General features: G+C 39.6%; 1 protein-coding gene across 6 annotated transcripts in view; it reads left to right on the top strand.

The window, feature by feature from the left end:
- Positions 1-17,864, top strand: part of SCN8A (sodium voltage-gated channel alpha subunit 8) — a 202,133-nt gene that overhangs the window by 161,123 nt on the left and 23,146 nt on the right. For all 6 annotated transcript variants that reach the window (XR_012476117.1, XM_074225893.1, XM_074225894.1 and 3 more), the window contains 4 exons: positions 2,059-2,526; positions 3,086-3,203; positions 4,446-4,600; positions 12,668-12,841. Coding sequence is in view for 5 of the 6 variants with exons in the window: in XM_074225893.1 (XP_074081994.1) it covers positions 2,059-2,526; positions 3,086-3,203; positions 4,446-4,600; positions 12,668-12,841 (915 nt within the window). In the remaining variant the exon portion in view is untranslated. The remainder of the gene's footprint in view (positions 1-2,058; positions 2,527-3,085; positions 3,204-4,445; positions 4,601-12,667; positions 12,842-17,864) is intronic.

The raw sequence follows: 17,864 nt of genomic DNA, 5'->3' as shown, positions 1-17,864 counted from the left end.
TTTACCCACTCTGTCCTCAGGGCTAGGGGCATGCTCTCCTCCTGTCTAGATTCTTTTTGTTGTTGTTGTTGTTTTAGGTTTTTTGCAAAGCAATGGGGTTAAGTGACTTGCCCAAGGCCACACAGCTAGGTAATTATTAAGTGTCTGAGGTCAGATTTGAACTCAGGTCCTCCTGACTCCAGGGCCAGTGCTCTATCTACTGCACCACCTAGCTATCCCTGTCTAGATTCTTCTATAACCTCCTGGCTTTTACCTAGCTCTCCTTGATCCACTCTGTACACAGCTACAAAAATAATCTTCCTCAGACTTCTTTAAAGGAATTATATTCCCTTAGGAATGGGTCACGCTTGAATCAAGGGTCTTAGTAGTTGGCATTTAACAAGAGAAGAAGACAATATACCCAGCCCTTATCTTGAAATTTGGGACAGCTGTCTCTCCTTTTGGAGGATTTTGTGTCATCTTCTTATGGTTTTTATGTCTTCTCCCCTGCTAGCAGCTTTCATTTATTATTTTTGTCCCTGTACCTACTTGTAAAATCCCTTTCTATGTACGATGTACTAGGAAACAAGATCACTAAACTTTTTATTATGAAAGTAAGGGCCAGTGGAATTATCCTTGGGATTAAGTGCAAGAAGTTTAATGTATAGATTTTATGACTTCTATTTTGCCTTCTCAGAAGTCTATTTTGGGTACTTTCCCTTTCTCCTTCTAAACCACTTAAATTGGTGAATTTGCTAGATGGCTGGGTTCTAGATAGTTGAAATATTATTTCAGTATTTTACAAGATTTGTGATTTCATCAGTATATGTCAAAATTCATACCTAAGGTCACTAGTATTGAGGATTTTGTACTGATCAGAATCTGTCACCAAACCCCTCTCTGAAAGATTTTTAGTTTTGTAGGAGATTGTTAGGAGGTACTGTGTCCCCAGGTCATCAAGATCAATCAAGGAGCATTTTATTAAGTCCCTACTATGACCAGGCCATATACTAAGTAATCACTGATGTTACAGTCCCTGCTCTCAAGAAGTCTCTATTCTGGTCAGACTTAAGGAACACGTAAAAATAGATGCACAATTGATATATGGTGATTGTGGCACTTGTTCTGAGCCTTGAAAGAACAGGGATTTTGAGAGAACTAGAATGTGGTTGGGGCGAACAGGGGAAGGCCAGGCAAAACCACCAAAGTGGGAGATGGGCTAACCTGCAGTGTACATGGAAGGAAGCCATGTACAAAAGATTGGAAAAGTAAGTTGAGGTGGACTGTGAAGGGTTTTAAATCCAAGAAGATGATTTTACTTTTGATCCTGGAGGTAAGAAGAGCATGGAGATGATAATTAAACCTAGGAGCAATGAGAATATATATAGAGAGAGGGAAGAGGATCCAGGACAGAGTCTTGGAAAACACCCACATTTAGTATTGTGAATGATGATGTAGGAAAAGAGATAAGAAGGAATAATCAGACAAGTAGAAAGAGAACCCTTCAGAAAGCAGTGTCATGAACACTCATGAGAGCAGAGAGTATATCGGGTGCTCCAGAGAGGACAACAAGGAATAAGAAAAGGCCATTGGATTTGGTGATAGAAGGATCCTTAGTGACATCTGAAAGAATAAAATGATCATGTAAGAAACCATATTTTCGAAGGTAAAGGAAAAGGAAGTGGAAGGCAAAGAGACAAGACAGTTTTTTCAAAGATGTTGGTGAGAAAATGAAGAGATCTAAAAAAAAGAAAAGAAAGTGAAGGGATACACACAATGTCTCTCAGACACACACACACACACACACACACACACACACACACAGTTGTAGGAGTGATTTTTAAGGGGCAAACATTAAATGCCTTCCTAAGACATTGTAGAGAAAAGACAATTATAGGCTCATTAGGAAACCCCTTTTTCTTGTTCACATGCTCTGCACTGTTAGTTTTAATAAAATAATTAACTTGACTTAATCCTATGATTCCACAAATCTAGACAGATTTAGTAAATACTGTTGGAAGGACTGACCTTGACCTGCTCAGCGTCCTTAATCCTCTCTTCTTCTCCCACTCATTACAGGTGCTGAATCTGTTTCTAGCCTTGCTCCTAAGCTCCTTCAGTGCAGACAACCTGGCTGCTACAGATGATGATGGAGAAATGAACAACCTACAGATCTCTGTCATCCGAATTAAGAAGGGAGTAGCCTGGATTAAGGTGAAAGTACATGCCTTTGTTCAGACCCACTTCAAACGTGAGGCTGATGAGGTGAAGCCACTAGATGAGTTGTATGATAAAAAAGCCAACTGCATTGCCAACCACACTGGGGCTGACATCCACCGAAATGGTGACTACCAGAAGAATGGAAATGGAACTACTAGTGGTATTGGTAGCAGTGTGGAGAAGTATATCATTGATGAAGACCATATGTCCTTCATCAATAACCCCAACCTAACTGTGCGGGTCCCCATCGCTGTGGGCGAGTCTGACTTTGAAAATCTCAACACTGAGGATGTCAGCAGTGAATCGGATCCTGAAGGCAGCAAAGATGTAAGAACCAGAGGGTTGTCCTATCATGGAAATCTTGGGCTCAAGGCAAAGGAGTCTAATTTCTTCCTCCTTTATGAGCTGCTTTAGTTCAAAAAGGGTCATCCTTAGAAAGAACCTAAATTTATCCACCCCAGTCTTCTCTGGGTCTTCCAGGTCTGAGATGACTTGAGGTCATGTTGAGAGACTAGACTAAATGACCTGCAATACCCTTTCTTAATCTAGTTTTATATTATTTTAGAGTGGGACAGGCTTTTCAAAGTCTGTACCTTTCTAGCCATGAACCCCTGGGACTAAGCTGGAAGCAAATTAGCTGCAGAGAGGGGCATCATCTTTTGTCTTTTATATTGATTTGAATGTCCATCCCAACAGAGAGAAGATTAGTAAATCCTCAGATTATCAGACTAATTATGTGACTGTCATGAGTTACCAGTAATGGGTTTGGGGATTAGGAATGCATACTGGAATTATATGATACATGGTCCATGCAGTATGCTAAGTGGAGCTGACCACATGGAGTGAGGGAGTTTTTATCTGAAGTTCCTTTTTGTTGTGAAACTAGAAACTGGATGATACTAGTTCCTCTGAGGGGAGCACTATTGATATCAAACCAGAAGTGGAAGAAGTACCTGTGGAACAACCTGAGGAATACTTGGATCCAGATGCCTGCTTCACAGAGGGTGAGGAAGGGTCTCGATGGGGCTAGGTGTGGAGGATGGGGGGAGAAAGGGTCCCCTAATTAGCTCCTATCATTGGCCACACCTGGATAAAAGTTGGAGAGAGGCTGAGTGCCTCCTTCCTAAACTTTCTTTGAATAATGTAGAGATAGGAAGGATGTGGCCTGCCAAAGAATGAAAGCACAGGCTTTTGAGGGAAAATTAATACTGCTTCTCTCAAGTGATAGCTCTCAGATATCCCCTCTGTTCATTCATCACCAGCACAAGGATCATGTGGGAGAAGGTCTTGGTCCATGGAAGCCATTCTTGCTTGATGGTTGCTCCTTTTTTGTCACCCCAACTGCTTCTTCCCAATTTTGAAAAGGCTTGTTCTGTCCCACAGTGAAGCCACAGAAATGGAAGATAAATTATTGTGTGAAGAACAGCAAGACCAGTCTGGCTATACTATAGAGTATGTGAAGCCAGGTTGGGAGGGGCTTTAAATAGCAAAGAGAAGAGGAATGTGGATGTGGTCCTAGAAGTAATAGGAAGCTACTCAAAAGTATTGATCAGGGGAGAGATATAGTCAGCTCAAACCTGTGCTTCAGTAATATCATTTGAGCAGTTATGTAGAGTGGGACATTCTGATTCTGCTATTATATTCTTGGTGGTGTTATAAATGGCTCATAATTATAAATACTTAGTCCAGAGTGATTAAAATAGCTTTTATTAATAAAATTCTCTGCAGAGGGCCATTTCTCCTAGTGAGAAAAGGCAGTGGATTGTGACAATGTCCAGTTTTATATGCAATTTGAAAGACTTGTTCCTCCCCTTTATGCCAGTCATTGGTCAGGGTTACAATCTAATTAATACCATTCTCTAGTAATAGTTTTACCCACCCTGGTCATTCTACTAATGAGCACAGGAGAGTGTATAGTAATATGTCACTTGTAAAGGACAAGTACTCTAGGTCAACTCAGAACCAGATGGGGCAGGCCTGATCTAATCTCAGGTCTGATCAGTTCGAAGTCAAATATTTTTGCTTTACATTCACAGAGTTGCATGTAGGCACAACTATAGGCAGACTCCAGGCTTTGTCATAGTTATACATATTTAAACTAGAAATCTCCTCCTATATTCTGTAGAAACCAAATACCATACATTTCTCCCAGTGTTATCATCAGATATGGCCCAGGTGGAACATAGGAAGGTATGCCTGGGTCAGGCAGATTTGTCCCTCTGACCTGGTTCTCACTGTACTGTCAGGTTGTGTTCAGCGGTTTAAGTGTTGCCAGGTCAACATTGAAGATGGACTGGGTAAGTCGTGGTGGATCCTTCGGAAAACCTGCTTCCTTATCGTGGAGCACAACTGGTTTGAGACCTTCATCATCTTCATGATTCTGCTGAGCAGTGGGGCTCTGGTAAGTTGTAAAGGACTTGGAGGGTGACCTGCTACAGGGGTGAGCAGAAAATAACTCAAGGAGTGATTGTCCAGCTTTATTGAGCAAGGTTGCCATGTCCTTCTCCTAAGTCAATCATTAAGGTTTCAATTGAGTATCTTCAGAGTTGCAACACTGTACTGGTATACTGTTTGTAAAAATGCCTGGAGGGCAGATTGGAATTCACCCTTATTTTCTCATCTTGTGCAATTTTTGCCAATGTTTTCACCTAAATTCTCATAGATGATTCACCCAGGATGCCAAAAAACTCTTCTAGTTTTTTAACATCAAGCGGATACAAGTGATGGCTAACTTTTTATCCCTCATTGAATGTTCAGAAGAGGAAGGACCTCAGCAGCCATCCCATACAATCCATATTCCCAAAAGAATTCCTACTGCAAAACACCTGACAAGTCATCTTTACCAGGAGGCTTCTTTCCATTAAAACTGAAGTTTCAGGATAGCTAGGTGGCACAGTGGATAGAGCACCAGCCCTGGAGTCAGGAGGACCTGAGTTCAAATTTGGCCTCAGACACTTAATAATTGCCTAAGCTGTGTGACCTTGGGCAAATCACTTAACCCCATTACCTTAAATTAAAATTAAAAAAAAAAACCTGAAGGTCTCTTTTCAGTTACTTCCCATTGTTTCCAGTTCTGCCCTCTGGTACTGAAAGACAAAGGTTTGCCAAATGCTTTACAAATATCTCATTTGATCCTCATACTCACCATATAAGCTCGGTACTATTATTAACCCCATTTTATAGATGAAGTTGAGAGAGATTCACAATATCACATAACTAATAACTGTGCAAGGCAGGATTCAAATGCATTCACTTCTCTATCTGTTGTACCACCTAACTGCCTCTTCCATTCTGTAGTCCTTTAAGTATTTGAAGGCATGGTCCTTCAGTAGACCACCATGGTCTACTGAGCCTCTTCTACATGCTAAACATCTCTAGGCCTCTCGGATGATATCCAGATGGCATCAACTCTTGACTCTTCATCATTCTGTTGACTTCCTTTGGATTCTTTACAATTGGTCTTATTTTAAAACATGTATTCTGATTTGATCACAGCCCTCCAGTTATGGTCAAATCAAAGCAGAATACATAGGGATCTTGCTCTGTGACTGGCTCCTATCTTTCCAAAACATATATCCCATACATGATCTTAAGTGCCATTGATTTTACATCATTGGCAATATGTTCCAGCATGCTTACACCTACCAAATATCTCTGTCTTGGAATCATCTGCAGTTTTGATTCTTTATTTATTGTGGTTTTTCATGGAAAGCCACATATTGGTGGTACCTATTGGGGTGTTGAAAATGCATTTTTGTTTCATTTAGAATCTTTGGGGGTTATTGAAATTTCCCCAAAGCAATTCAGCTGTCTGTCTTCTTACTATTCAATTCTGGGCTTAGTTTACTGGCCATCTCTAATGTCTGTCCTAGACATAGGTTTTGATGGACCAGTCCAACGATTTCTCCTTACCTGAATATCATAGGAAAATGGGCATTGTTTACACACTTGCTTTTCTCCTTTGTGGACTGTTTCATTGAGATACTTTGAGTTCTTTTAGTAATTGGTATAATATCATCCACAAATCGGAGCATATTTGATTTGGACTCCCTACCAAACCTTCCTCATGTCAGTGACAAACACTGTGGGCAAGCATCACCTTCCTTGATAATGCTTTTCAGAGGATTAATCACTTTTTACCTTTGTTCTATATCTAGCAAGGAATTTTATATGTTCTTAGCCATGTGCATGGGAGATGCCTTATGTCAGGAGAACCTTCAGGGGAATATTTTGAACTTCTGAATTAAATGCTTTTTTAAAACTCAACAAACAACAAGTAGAGTGGGATCTTGTGTCCTCTCACCTTTCAGCCAAAAGTGTGACTTGAAAGAGGCTATTTTTTTTTCAAAGATGCCTTTAATCATTCTAATAAAGATTTCATAGAAATGAGAGCAGAGATACTTGAGTTTGTGACTTTTGATGATCTCTTGGTAGTAGTAAAACCATCTCTGCCTTTTTTCCCAATTCTTGCACTCTTTTAGGTAACTTGAGAATCCTTTCCTCAACACTTTCAAAATTCTTTTCTGTGTGCTTAATTTAATCTCATCCAATTGTTCTGCCTGGGCTTATCATCTATGTTCATTTCTGTTCCTTCATTTAACAAGTTAGGGATTGAGATTTTATAGTCCAAATATAATTGTTCCACTGTCATTAAGAAAATCTAAGGGACAACTAGGTGACATAGTAGATAGAGCATCAGCCAGGAGTCAGGAGGACCTGAACTCAAATTCAACCTCAGACACTTAATTATCTAACTGTGTGACATTGGGCAAGTCACGTAACCCCACTGCCTTGTCAAAAAAAAAAAAGAAAAATGAAAATATTTTGTTCATAGAAATGCTAAAATAACTATTCTGTTTTTAATCTCTTTGTTGTTGGTCAGTTTCAGAGATTATTAGTTTGAATTGTGTTTTTTTCAATCAGCAAAATCCTATTTTTCTCTCCTTCCCAACTCTTCTCCCCTTCCACTCCTCTCAAAAAACCTCCAATGTATGCATTGTTAAACAAAACAAATTCCTGCATGGTCCATGTCCAAAAAAATGTGGTTATTCTGTACTCTGAGTCTATCACTTGTCTCTTAGGAGACAGAGAGCATGCTTCATTGTTATTCCTTTGGTTGGTCATTACATTCATAGTAAGTCTTTTAATATTTCTAATTTTATTGAATGAGCCAGCCTATCTGTATATTGCAACTAACTTTCTGAAAACTTGTTCAACCCCTTCTCATTGTTTTATAAGGACATACAACTCATTAACTTCCAATGTCTTTTCCTATAAAGTCTTGTAAATGAATATACAGAGGGTCCCAAAAACTTTAGTGAAATTTTATACTTATCTTAATAAAACCAAATTACTCTAGACTGCCATGTCCCTACATGTGGCATGGAGATCACATATTTAATGACTAAGGGTGATTTCTTCTTCCTGTAGCCCTCATCCTACAATCATTTTGGGGGAATTTTATTTTTTTTTTTTTTGTAAACTAGACCTGTGCTTTTATCAGTATAGAGAACTCCCTCCACCAATGTATAATCATATCTTTTTGGTTCCTAGGAGAGTAAGTGACTTGGCTAAGATCACACGGCCAGCCTTTCTAACCTTGGGTCTCTCTAACTCTGAAGCTGGTTCTCTAGCACACTGTATCAAGCAGTTAATTTTTATTAGTTATATTTCCTTAGAAAAGATGGGTTATCAGTTGTTGGTGTCTTTTCCTTTTTCCATTTCCCAGTTCTTGGTGTCACTACCTTGTATGAATGGAGAAGATTGGATGTCTTCTGATTTACACTCCATCATCTCATCTTAATCTTTTTTTTTTCCAATTTGGAATAGGTTTTAATTTTTGTTGTAACAAATTAATGTTTTGACAGCACAGGTTCAGAAATAACTCCCACATCGAAAACTATTCATTTCTTCTATGCTAATGTGAATTATTTTCATTTTTCATGATGTTCAGTGCTTGCCATGACTACTTTAATTTCTTAATACTTGAATTGTATTTTCCCCTTTTTTCCCCCTATATTTTCCCTTTGTCCATCTTTGCATCAAAATCACTAACCAGGGGCAGCTAGGTGGCGCAGTGGATAAAGCACCGGCCCTGGAGTCAGGAGTACCTGGGTTCAAATCTGGTCTCAGACACTTAATAATTACCTAGCTGTGTGGCCTTGGGCAAGCCACTTAACCCCATTTGCCTTGCAAAAAAAAACCTAAAAAAAAATCACTAACTAGTAAAGTTACATTTGGAAGGCTTCATCAAGTTGTTTATAGAATTTCTTTTCATCCTTTGGAACAGATATCAGTACATAAACTGCCATGATTTTCATAACGGTATCTTTGTTTATTGTCATAATAAGCACCACAAAGTATAATTTGATCAAGTATCCCATGAAATAATGTTTTGTGTTTCCTTTGGACATATAATGAGATATACTTCAACATTTCCTTATTTGCCTTTCACACAGGAATCAATGAAGCAATCAGCTGAAAATTTCTTTTCATTTCTAGCAAAGATATCAATATTGACAGGTCTCAGTTGTTCTACTAATGTGGAACATGTGATACTATGGTAATTCCCTGATAGTAAGAGAAGAATGTCATATTTATAACATCAAATCTGTAGAGATATCTTAAAACAAAGTAATATTTAGTTCTCTTTGGTCCTCTTCCCACCACTTCACCACCATCACTGTAAAACTTCAGTACCCACTTTTTCCCCTGGCCAAAGAATTAATCACCTGGTAGCCCACGTACTAGAGATGAGTAGTATTAGTCACACAGCCTTTAACTAGTATTATACTTATAGATCCTTTAAGGACTATAGAAGAATATGGTCCTTGCATTTGAAAAATTTATAGGCTAGCTGAGGAGATAAGACATTCAAACCTGAAAAAAAAGAAATAATTAAAAAAGAATCTATAATTGAAGCAATATGCCTAAATGTTATTTAAGAAAATGATCACTTGGGGCGGATAGGTGGCGCATTGGATAAAGCACCAGCCCTGGAGTCAGGAGTACCTGGGTTCAAATCCAGTCTCAGACACTTAATAATAACCTAGCTGTGTGGCCTTGGGCAAGCCACTTAACCCCATTTGCCTTAAAAAACCTAAAAAAAAAAAAGTGATCACTCTTCTCCCCCTTCTTCCCTCCCACGTTCAGACCATGAAAATGATAAAATCAATACTAAATTTCCTTATTATTCACCTGACAGTATCCTGCTTTGCCCTGGTCATTTGAACAAAGGACATGAATGAAAGTTTATTAGCCTCAAGTTCTGAGGAAGACTTTGTACAGAATTGAACTTGAGTTCAGAATCTAAATGAGACAGAGAAGAATGAGAATTTGGTTATGGAAGACAATAAGGAATCCAATGTTGTGGTGATGCATGGCAGTGCATTGGATGATTTAAGAAGGATTTCTTGAAAATAATGAAAATTATGAGGAAATTTGTAGTGTCTCTTTGAACAACCAGAGGGTACTATACGTAGATCATTCCAATAGTCTTGGCTCTAGTGGTCTCCTTCAAAGGACTGGATATTGACTACTTGGTTTGGATATTTGCTACTTGTACACTTAGACTGAAGGTCTGTCTTTGGAACTGAAGAAAATCACAGATGTTCTCAACATAATCCTTCTTGCTGGGATTCTGTAGTCCCAAAAGAACATCTGAAAGTACTAAAAGAACTAGAAGATGCATCCTGAGTCATCTATGAAAGATAATGAAGATTAGGATGGTACTGCATGACTGAAGAAGGGCAAACATTCTTCATTTCCCAAAAAGGGGAGAGGAAAGATTAGACAGGCCTCTAAACATGACTTCAATTCTTAGCAAAATTCTAGAATGTGAAATTAAAGAGATGGTTAGTGAATCTCTAGAAAAGAAAGCAATAAACACAGAGAGCCATAGTGCTTTATGAAGAATCAAAAAACAAATCATACAGAAAAACCTCATTTCCTTTTTTAATAGGGTTACTAGACTTGTCAGAGAAATGATATAGATATAATTTATCTAGATTTTATTTTAGTAAAACTTTTGGTAGTTTCCCATTCTATTTTTGTAAAAAGGTTGAAGTATTAGATGGATGATAGTACAATTGAATGGCTTTGGAATAGGTTCATTGGCTAGATCTGAAGAGTAACAATGATTCAGTGACAAAAGGAATGTGTGTGTTTGTGTGTTGAATGTATGTGACTTGCCCAGAATCATACATCTAATAAATATCTGAGGCCAGAGTTAACCCAGCCCTTTCTCCACTGAGTTTCCAACTACCAATAATGGGAGTAGATGATTTGAATGTAGAGGGAAATGTAGTGTTGAACTGAAAAAGGTCAAGATTAAGTATAGGAAAGGAGAACAGTGAAGCCTGAGCAAGGCTGATGACTTGTGAGATGATGGAGGGTCGAAAGAACAGGTAGTCATGGGTTGGACAAAGCAATCAGTTAACAACTACTTGAAGCCAAAAGCAAAACCTCTCTTGTTCTTAAGTTGAGTATTTATAATGAGAAAAACCACATGGAAATGACTGAGGTGACAGGACTGGAGCTATAGGAAAGACTAAGACTGGGGAGGTAGATCAAGGAGGAAGCTGATGCACTATGGATGGATGAAACATTGCACCTGGGTTAGGAAGACTAGAACCCAGCCTCAGATAACTTCCCTGTTGGGTGACCCTGGACAAATCACTTAACCTCTATTTGCCTCATTTTCCTCAACTACAAAATGGGAGTGATAAAAATACCACCTACCTCCCAGGAGGATTATGAGGAGCAAATGAAATAATAAAAACTTGTTTCCTTCCTTCTTTCACTTTCATAAAGTTCGTAATTAAACCCATGGGAGCTGATGAGGTCTCTAAGAAAGGGATAGAGGGGCGGCTAGGTGGTGTAGTGGATAAAGCACTGGCCTTGGAGTCAGGAGTACCTGGGTTCAAATCCGGTCTCAGACACTAGCTGTGTGGCCTTGGGCAAGCCACTTAACCCCATTTGCCTTGCAAAAAACCTAAAAAAAAAGGATAGAGAAGGTAGTAAGGAGAGTAGAAAATAGGGTTCAGGCCAGAGTCTTGGTATACCCACAATTAGGGGTCATGTTATGAAAAATGATCTAATGAAAGAGACTGACAACTGCAATCAATGTGTGTGTATTTATTTTTATATATATGAAATGCACCAATTAGTAAAATTGAAGGAGAGATGAAAGTGATAGGAGATTATAATTGGATAAAGGAATTTCAGAATCTTGATCATAAAGTGAAACATTTGGGGCTGATGGTGAGATCAAAGGGGTGACTATCCCCCTTGCTGAAGTGTGGTTGAGGAATGGAGTCAGAAGTTTACTGGGAGTCCACAACAATGTGACCAGACTGCCTAGAAGGCTATTGCAGTCCTAGGCTGAATTGAAAAGGGACTGGCTAGGCCAGATGTGAAGTCTAGAGTTTTCTTTTGGAAGGACATCATTATGTATAATCAGTATCATATTGCTTGCCTTCTCAAGAGGTGGGAGAAGGGGAGGAAGGAGGAAGAGAATTTGTAATTTAAAAAAGAATTTAATGTATGTTAAATTTTTTTACATGAAATTGAGAAATATTTTTTAAAAAGATTTAAAAAATAAAAAAAGAGAACATGGTTAGCTGGTGGGTATTCAGGGTGAAAGAACTCAGGATCAGATCATAATAGGACTGGTTAAGGAGAAGTGGGGTTGTTTAGCCTAGGGGAAAAAAGACTTAAGGAAAGAATGATAGTTGCCATCAAGTTCTAGAACGACTGTCATTTAGCAGAGAAAATTAGAATGGTTCAGCTTATTCCAAAATTAGTGGTGCAAGAGGCATCACATGAAGGTTCATATGAAGAAAACTTTTCTACTCATTTGTGCTACACAAAAGTAGCATTGGCTATTTCAGGAGGCAGTGGCCTTTCCCTAAGTTTCTTCAGGCAGAGATTGGGGGTACCCTGGTTAGGTGTGTGGTAGGGTCAATTCATATCCAGTAGGACTTGGATCAGATTGTCTCCAAGGTCATTTCCAGCACTAAGATTCTTTGATTCCCCCCAGAGCTAGAGTATTTCACTAATTAAGATATAGAAGCAGAGCAGGAGCTTTCTACTTAGGGAGAGTGGGTTTATTTTTAGCCCCACTACCTCTCTTAAGCTTTGGGAACTTGCTTGATTCAGTCCTGTTATAACTGGAGAGGAAGTCTGACCTTCCTCAGTGGCAAGAGCCAACTTGGGAGCTCCCAGTCTTTCTTCCTTCATTTCAAGGAAACTTCCAGAAGGAAGTGCTACTTGCCATCTAGAATTTTTGCCAAGTGTTGTCTGGAACCTGAGACTGTTTTTCTTGTTAAGGAGGCTCCATAGCAGGAGAGAGAAAAAAGAAAGAAAATTGTGTGGCCAAGTGCAGTTGAGCAGGATAACTATTGCTGCATCTAGGTTGTCCCTTGTTTGGCGACCCCAAAGCCACAAATGTCTACTGTTTCTCTTACAGGCCTTTGAGGACATCTATATTGAGCAGAGGAAAACCATCCGCACCATCCTGGAATATGCAGACAAGGTCTTCACCTATATCTTCATCCTGGAAATGTTGCTCAAATGGACAGCCTATGGCTTTGTCAAGTTCTTCACCAATGCCTGGTGCTGGCTGGATTTCCTCATTGTGGCTGTACGTATCTCACTTACTACTTCCCACCTTTTCTAGCAAGGAATTAGAAATAGGGAAACTGGGTCACCTTAACTCTTCTTGGGAGGGTCTGTTAAGGCCAGACTAGCAAGTGGAGATTCAATGGTGGATGGAGGGGGTTGGACTTCCAAGAGACAACAGTCTCCAAAATGGTGGGTTGGAGTAGTTGTGAACTTCATAAAATTGAAAATGCTTTGGGCACAAGTCAACTAACCCTTAGCTATATTATTAATGTGTTTGGCATTAAAGGGTCTATGAAGCAGCAGTTTGGGACTGGTAATTGCAGCTATTGGTCTTAGCATTCTATGTCCAGAAAGCAATCCAATGGTGAAAATGATGGTAAACAGGATGAGAATCATCCCTAGGCTCCAAATCAGTCAGTCAGCATAAATCTCTCTCTCTCTCTCTCTCTCTCTCTCTCTCTCTCTCTCTCTCTCTCTCTCTTTCTCTCTCTCTCTGTTATTAGGAGGAAAAGAAAAAAACAAACTCCATATAGGGAGGAAGTAATGGAGAAGTGAACTCTGAGTTCTTCTCCTGACCAGGCCCATAGACCCAGGGGTATTATCCATTTACTTTGATACTCTGCACCAGGCTACTCTGAATAATGCAATACAGAAAAGATAAGATTTTTTACAAGAAAACAAAGTTAACCTATTCTTCTGAAATGAGAGTTTAAGAAATCAGTACTGATGAAGAATCCCTGTTTTCTTAATACTCAAGTTATATAAACTGAGTATTCCTTAGAAACTGGGTCTGGCCTGGCTGTTAATGTTTTAAGAAAGTTATATTGGGCAAATCTATCTCCTGCCTACTACTACCTCCTTCTTCATTGAAGACCAAACTTTAGAAGACTTTTTAATTCTGCACTTGCCACTCCCTATGCTTGGAGACCACTTTGGAGTGACATAAGCATTACCTTGAATGTTATTTTTCTAAATGTTTTCTTTCCAATTGAAGGTCACATTGCTCATACCTCTTCCTTAGCTCCCTGTTACTTATTCCTTGTTGGATTTATTAATAGGGAAACTATTTTTTTCTGAGTAATAACTGAAATCCTCTTCTTCCAGCTGAAGCGACCATTTAAAGAAAAGGGTGAATGGAGATGGCAAAAGGGCACAGTGCCAGGGCCCATGGAGAATTCATTTCCTGCTGAGTACAGAAAAATGCCAATGAAGCAAAGCTGTGCAGAGATTGGGTTGGTACAGTTAGCTTGTAGGTCTGATTGGCTACAAGATGACAGAGGTTCTGAGGAACCAATTTAGATTTATACAGAAGCCTTTAGAAATGACTTTCTTAAGAAACAAGCTCAGAAGGGAGCTAGAAATTTTTTTTTCTTCCTCCACCTCCACAGTTTTCTTGTGATTGGCTTCAGGGCTTCCTTCCCAGAAGGTTGGTGCTGTTCCATTTCAACACCGGATTCTGAAAGCCTAATTTCAGGAACTTCTTGCTAGAATTGGACTTGGTTGTAAGTGTGAAGGTTTTTTGGGATAAAGGCATAAGAATATAGAAAAAGAGATTTCAATGTTCCTTTCAAGGTTCATGCACTAGATAATGAACTAATCTGTAGCTCTGCCCTTTGGGAGCAACTCTGAAGCCGAAATAGAATGGCAATAAAATTGTGATCTGCTCTTAGTCTAGACCTAGCCACTTGTTCCAAATTTAGGGGAGCTCTGGTCCATCTCATTGCTTTATTCTAATTTATCTTAAAAAGTACCGCAGAATTCCAGTGCATAGTTTTACTCCTTAGGAGTCTAGAACCAGTTCAGGAATTCCCAAATAACTCCTTAGAATGACCTTCTTTTCTAAGAGATCCAAGAAATTATAGGTTAGAATAGGTTTATTTCCCAGTACCACATGCTCTGAATTCACTTTTCTGAATCATTTTTTATTTTTTTATTTTTTTATTTTAGGTTTTTGCAAGGCAATGGGGTAAAGTGGCTTGCCCAAGGCCACACAGCTAGGTAATTATTAAGTGTCTGAGGCCAGATTTGAACTCAGGTACTCCTGACTCCAGGGCCGGTGTTCCATCCACTGCACCACCTAGCTGTCCCTTTCTGGAACATTTTGAGGTAAACACCTCTACAGTTCAGGGATAAATGCTTAAAGACAGATGGTGTCCATTAGATGTTAGAGCTACCCATTAGATACTTTTCTGTCCTCTACCTTATTTTTTCATTCATTTGCTTGACAAATATTAGTGAAATACCTACTTTGTGCAAGGTTCTGTGAATAATATAAAGATTACCAAATATAACCAATAGATACAGCACTCAGAGGCCTCATTGGGGTGTTGTATCATCCTAGGAAGAACCCAGCAAGCTTCTCTATCTTCTTGCTGGTTAAGTCGGGTGGCATTCCCCATCTGTCCCTCAGCAATCATATATTATACACAGGCCCTATGCTGGCCAGACAAGGATGGCCCTGCCTGCTAGGAGTTTCTGTTCTGTTGGAGGAGACTGGTACATATTCAGGCACATATCCTGCAGAAATACAAAAGGAAGACAAGGAGGGAGCACTGGTGACTGGGGGTGGGGAATCGGCAGAAACTGCCTCAGAACTTGAATTAGCCAAAGTCTAGGGGATGAGGGAAGTGCTTCCCAAACCCTGGGAAAAGGATTGTTGTGTGTGAAGGTAGCCAAAAGGCCAGGCTGGCTGGACCAGCCCCAGAGGCTGAGAAGGGCAGGCACACTGGAGCCTTCCCCTTCCCGGTTGGTACTCTCTAACTACCCATCTCTGAGAGTTGAATCTCCCTTGGCACTTTTCTGCAAAACCAACAGATAAAAATTTCAGATCCTGATTGAATACACTGTCTCTCAAAGGTTCCCCCAGCTACACATGGACTGTTGCTTAGCCACTCCCTCTGCCCATTGCTTTTAACCAGGATGTTTTTATGTCTAAATCTCTTTTCCCTTGCCGTGTTCATTTTGTCTAACAGATTTCCTTTCCTCCTTGACACGCCTCCCAGGCTGTTGTACTATGAATGCCACACATCTCATTTTACCCACTTTCCTTTTTAGTGTCATGTGAAAATCCAGGTAACTTCCAAGGTTATTTTTTTTCCCTCTACAAAACAGTTGAATCTCAAGGAATCATTTTTGCTTAAATCCTTATCTACACTGGAGATACTGCATCCCATTACAGTGAGGAGTATAAGGGTGGGCTTATGTTCCCATTCTCCACAGATATCCCTGGGATAAGCCATGCTCAGGACTGGAGATCTTCATATGGTACCATTTCCTAGAATTGGTTACCGTGGAGACATTTTCCATTCAATAATGTTCTCATCAGTGTGGAAATCTCTTGGCATCCCCCTCATCATCCCTCTCATTTTCTAGCCCTACACCATCCCCCAGACTCCATGTGTTGATCTTTCATTTTAGGTTTGAACCTCCCATGTCAGCCTAAGTGGTGTTCTGCCTATTTGCATCCGGGGCTTCAGAATGGAGAGTCGGAGGATTTTAACTGTTGTGTGATCTCCCAGGCAACACTGTCATTGCCTACCACTGTATATCTTGATCATTCTCTACAAGACTGATCAGTTAAGCAACCAAATCTATCAGTAGCAACTGGAAACAGGTCATCTACTGCAGCTTCTGAATTGATCTCTGTACCTCCTCAACTCTTTCCCCCACTTTAGGTGAACCTGCTTATCCTAAGATTAACCACCCACCCTGATGAGCTGGGTTTTGTATTTTGTTTAGAAAGTCACACAAAGGAAGGTGTTAGTAGGCTTTTTATATAGATATGGCTAAACAGGACAAATATGGGTCCACTCTGATCAGATACCTTGGTAGGGACAAGACACTTTCATCAGATGAATACATTAATGTCTCTCTCAGAATTTATTGTATGAAAAATGACTGGGGCTAAGTATTATCTTCATATGGAAACCCTGGGTTAGGCAAAAATAATGGACTAGTAGACACTGAATTGCCCCTTCTGGTGATGATGGTGAAGAGGACAAAGGATTAGTTGGTGTTGCTGCTCTTCCCATTTTCCCTTTTATCTTGGGCAAGATTGACATCTGTGCCATTGGATCTTGTGCTGACCATATCTATCATGTCCTTTGTAAATCTTTCTAGTATTGATGTTTTCAGTAATATTTGGGATTTTTCTAAAACCTAACTCCTTTTTAAATGAAACTCCTTGGAGCTTACCTTGCTAAGATTCTGTCCCTGCCTGGTTTCAGAAGTCAGATTCTCTATATGCATCCTTTGGCAGATAGCCTGCAAGATGGCTTTTAACTTTCAGAAAACCTCCTGGTGTCATCCTGGAGCTCTGGGCTTAAGAAAACTGCTTCATCAAAAGTTCCATAACTTAAAAAAATGTAAATCCTTGAGTCTTTATATCCTTGGGGATCCTAATTTCCTCCTACCCTCAGGTCCCCCACCCCAGTCCTCTACTCTGTTTATTCCTTCTTTGATTTAAAAAAAGACTTCAATCAATCTAGAGGCACAGGAATTACTTATTTAAATGCTAATATAGAACACAGAAAAGGCAACAGTTAAAACTACTCTTACTTTTCCAATTCTGCCTTAAAATGTCATCTATCAAAAAACAACAAATTCAAAAGGGTCCTATATTGTATACACGAGGATTTTTTTAAGAACCAAACTAGTAAATAATAGTGAGAACAGTGACAGTAGAGTTCAGTTTCCTAGCTCAGTGAACAAAAGTCAGTCCATAAACAAACTCCAGGACCAGTGCAGTCTTAGGTGATACCTGTGTCTCTCTGTCACGCACTTATGAGTAGTTAGAGGTCTTTATTGGATGGTACCTGGTACAGGCACTTGTGTGGATCAAGGTAAGTATGATTCAACTGGAAAGATAAGGGAGGGTTTAATCTGGAAGACTATTAATCAAGGTGTTCTAGCAACCTCATTGTTTGCTTCTTCTCCATGACTAGTCAACTCTTGATTGCTCAGAGACATTTTTCTTACCTCTTGTTTCTCCTGTTGCTTGCCTTGCTGCTCATTTCATTGCTCAGTTGCACCTGAAATAACTT

The sequence above is a fragment of the Macrotis lagotis genome, chromosome 2 (genome assembly GCF_037893015.1).
Source record: "Macrotis lagotis isolate mMagLag1 chromosome 2, bilby.v1.9.chrom.fasta, whole genome shotgun sequence".
Lineage (NCBI taxonomy): Eukaryota > Metazoa > Chordata > Mammalia > Peramelemorphia > Peramelidae > Macrotis > Macrotis lagotis.
This window is presented reverse-complemented; position numbering and strand designations above follow the sequence as displayed.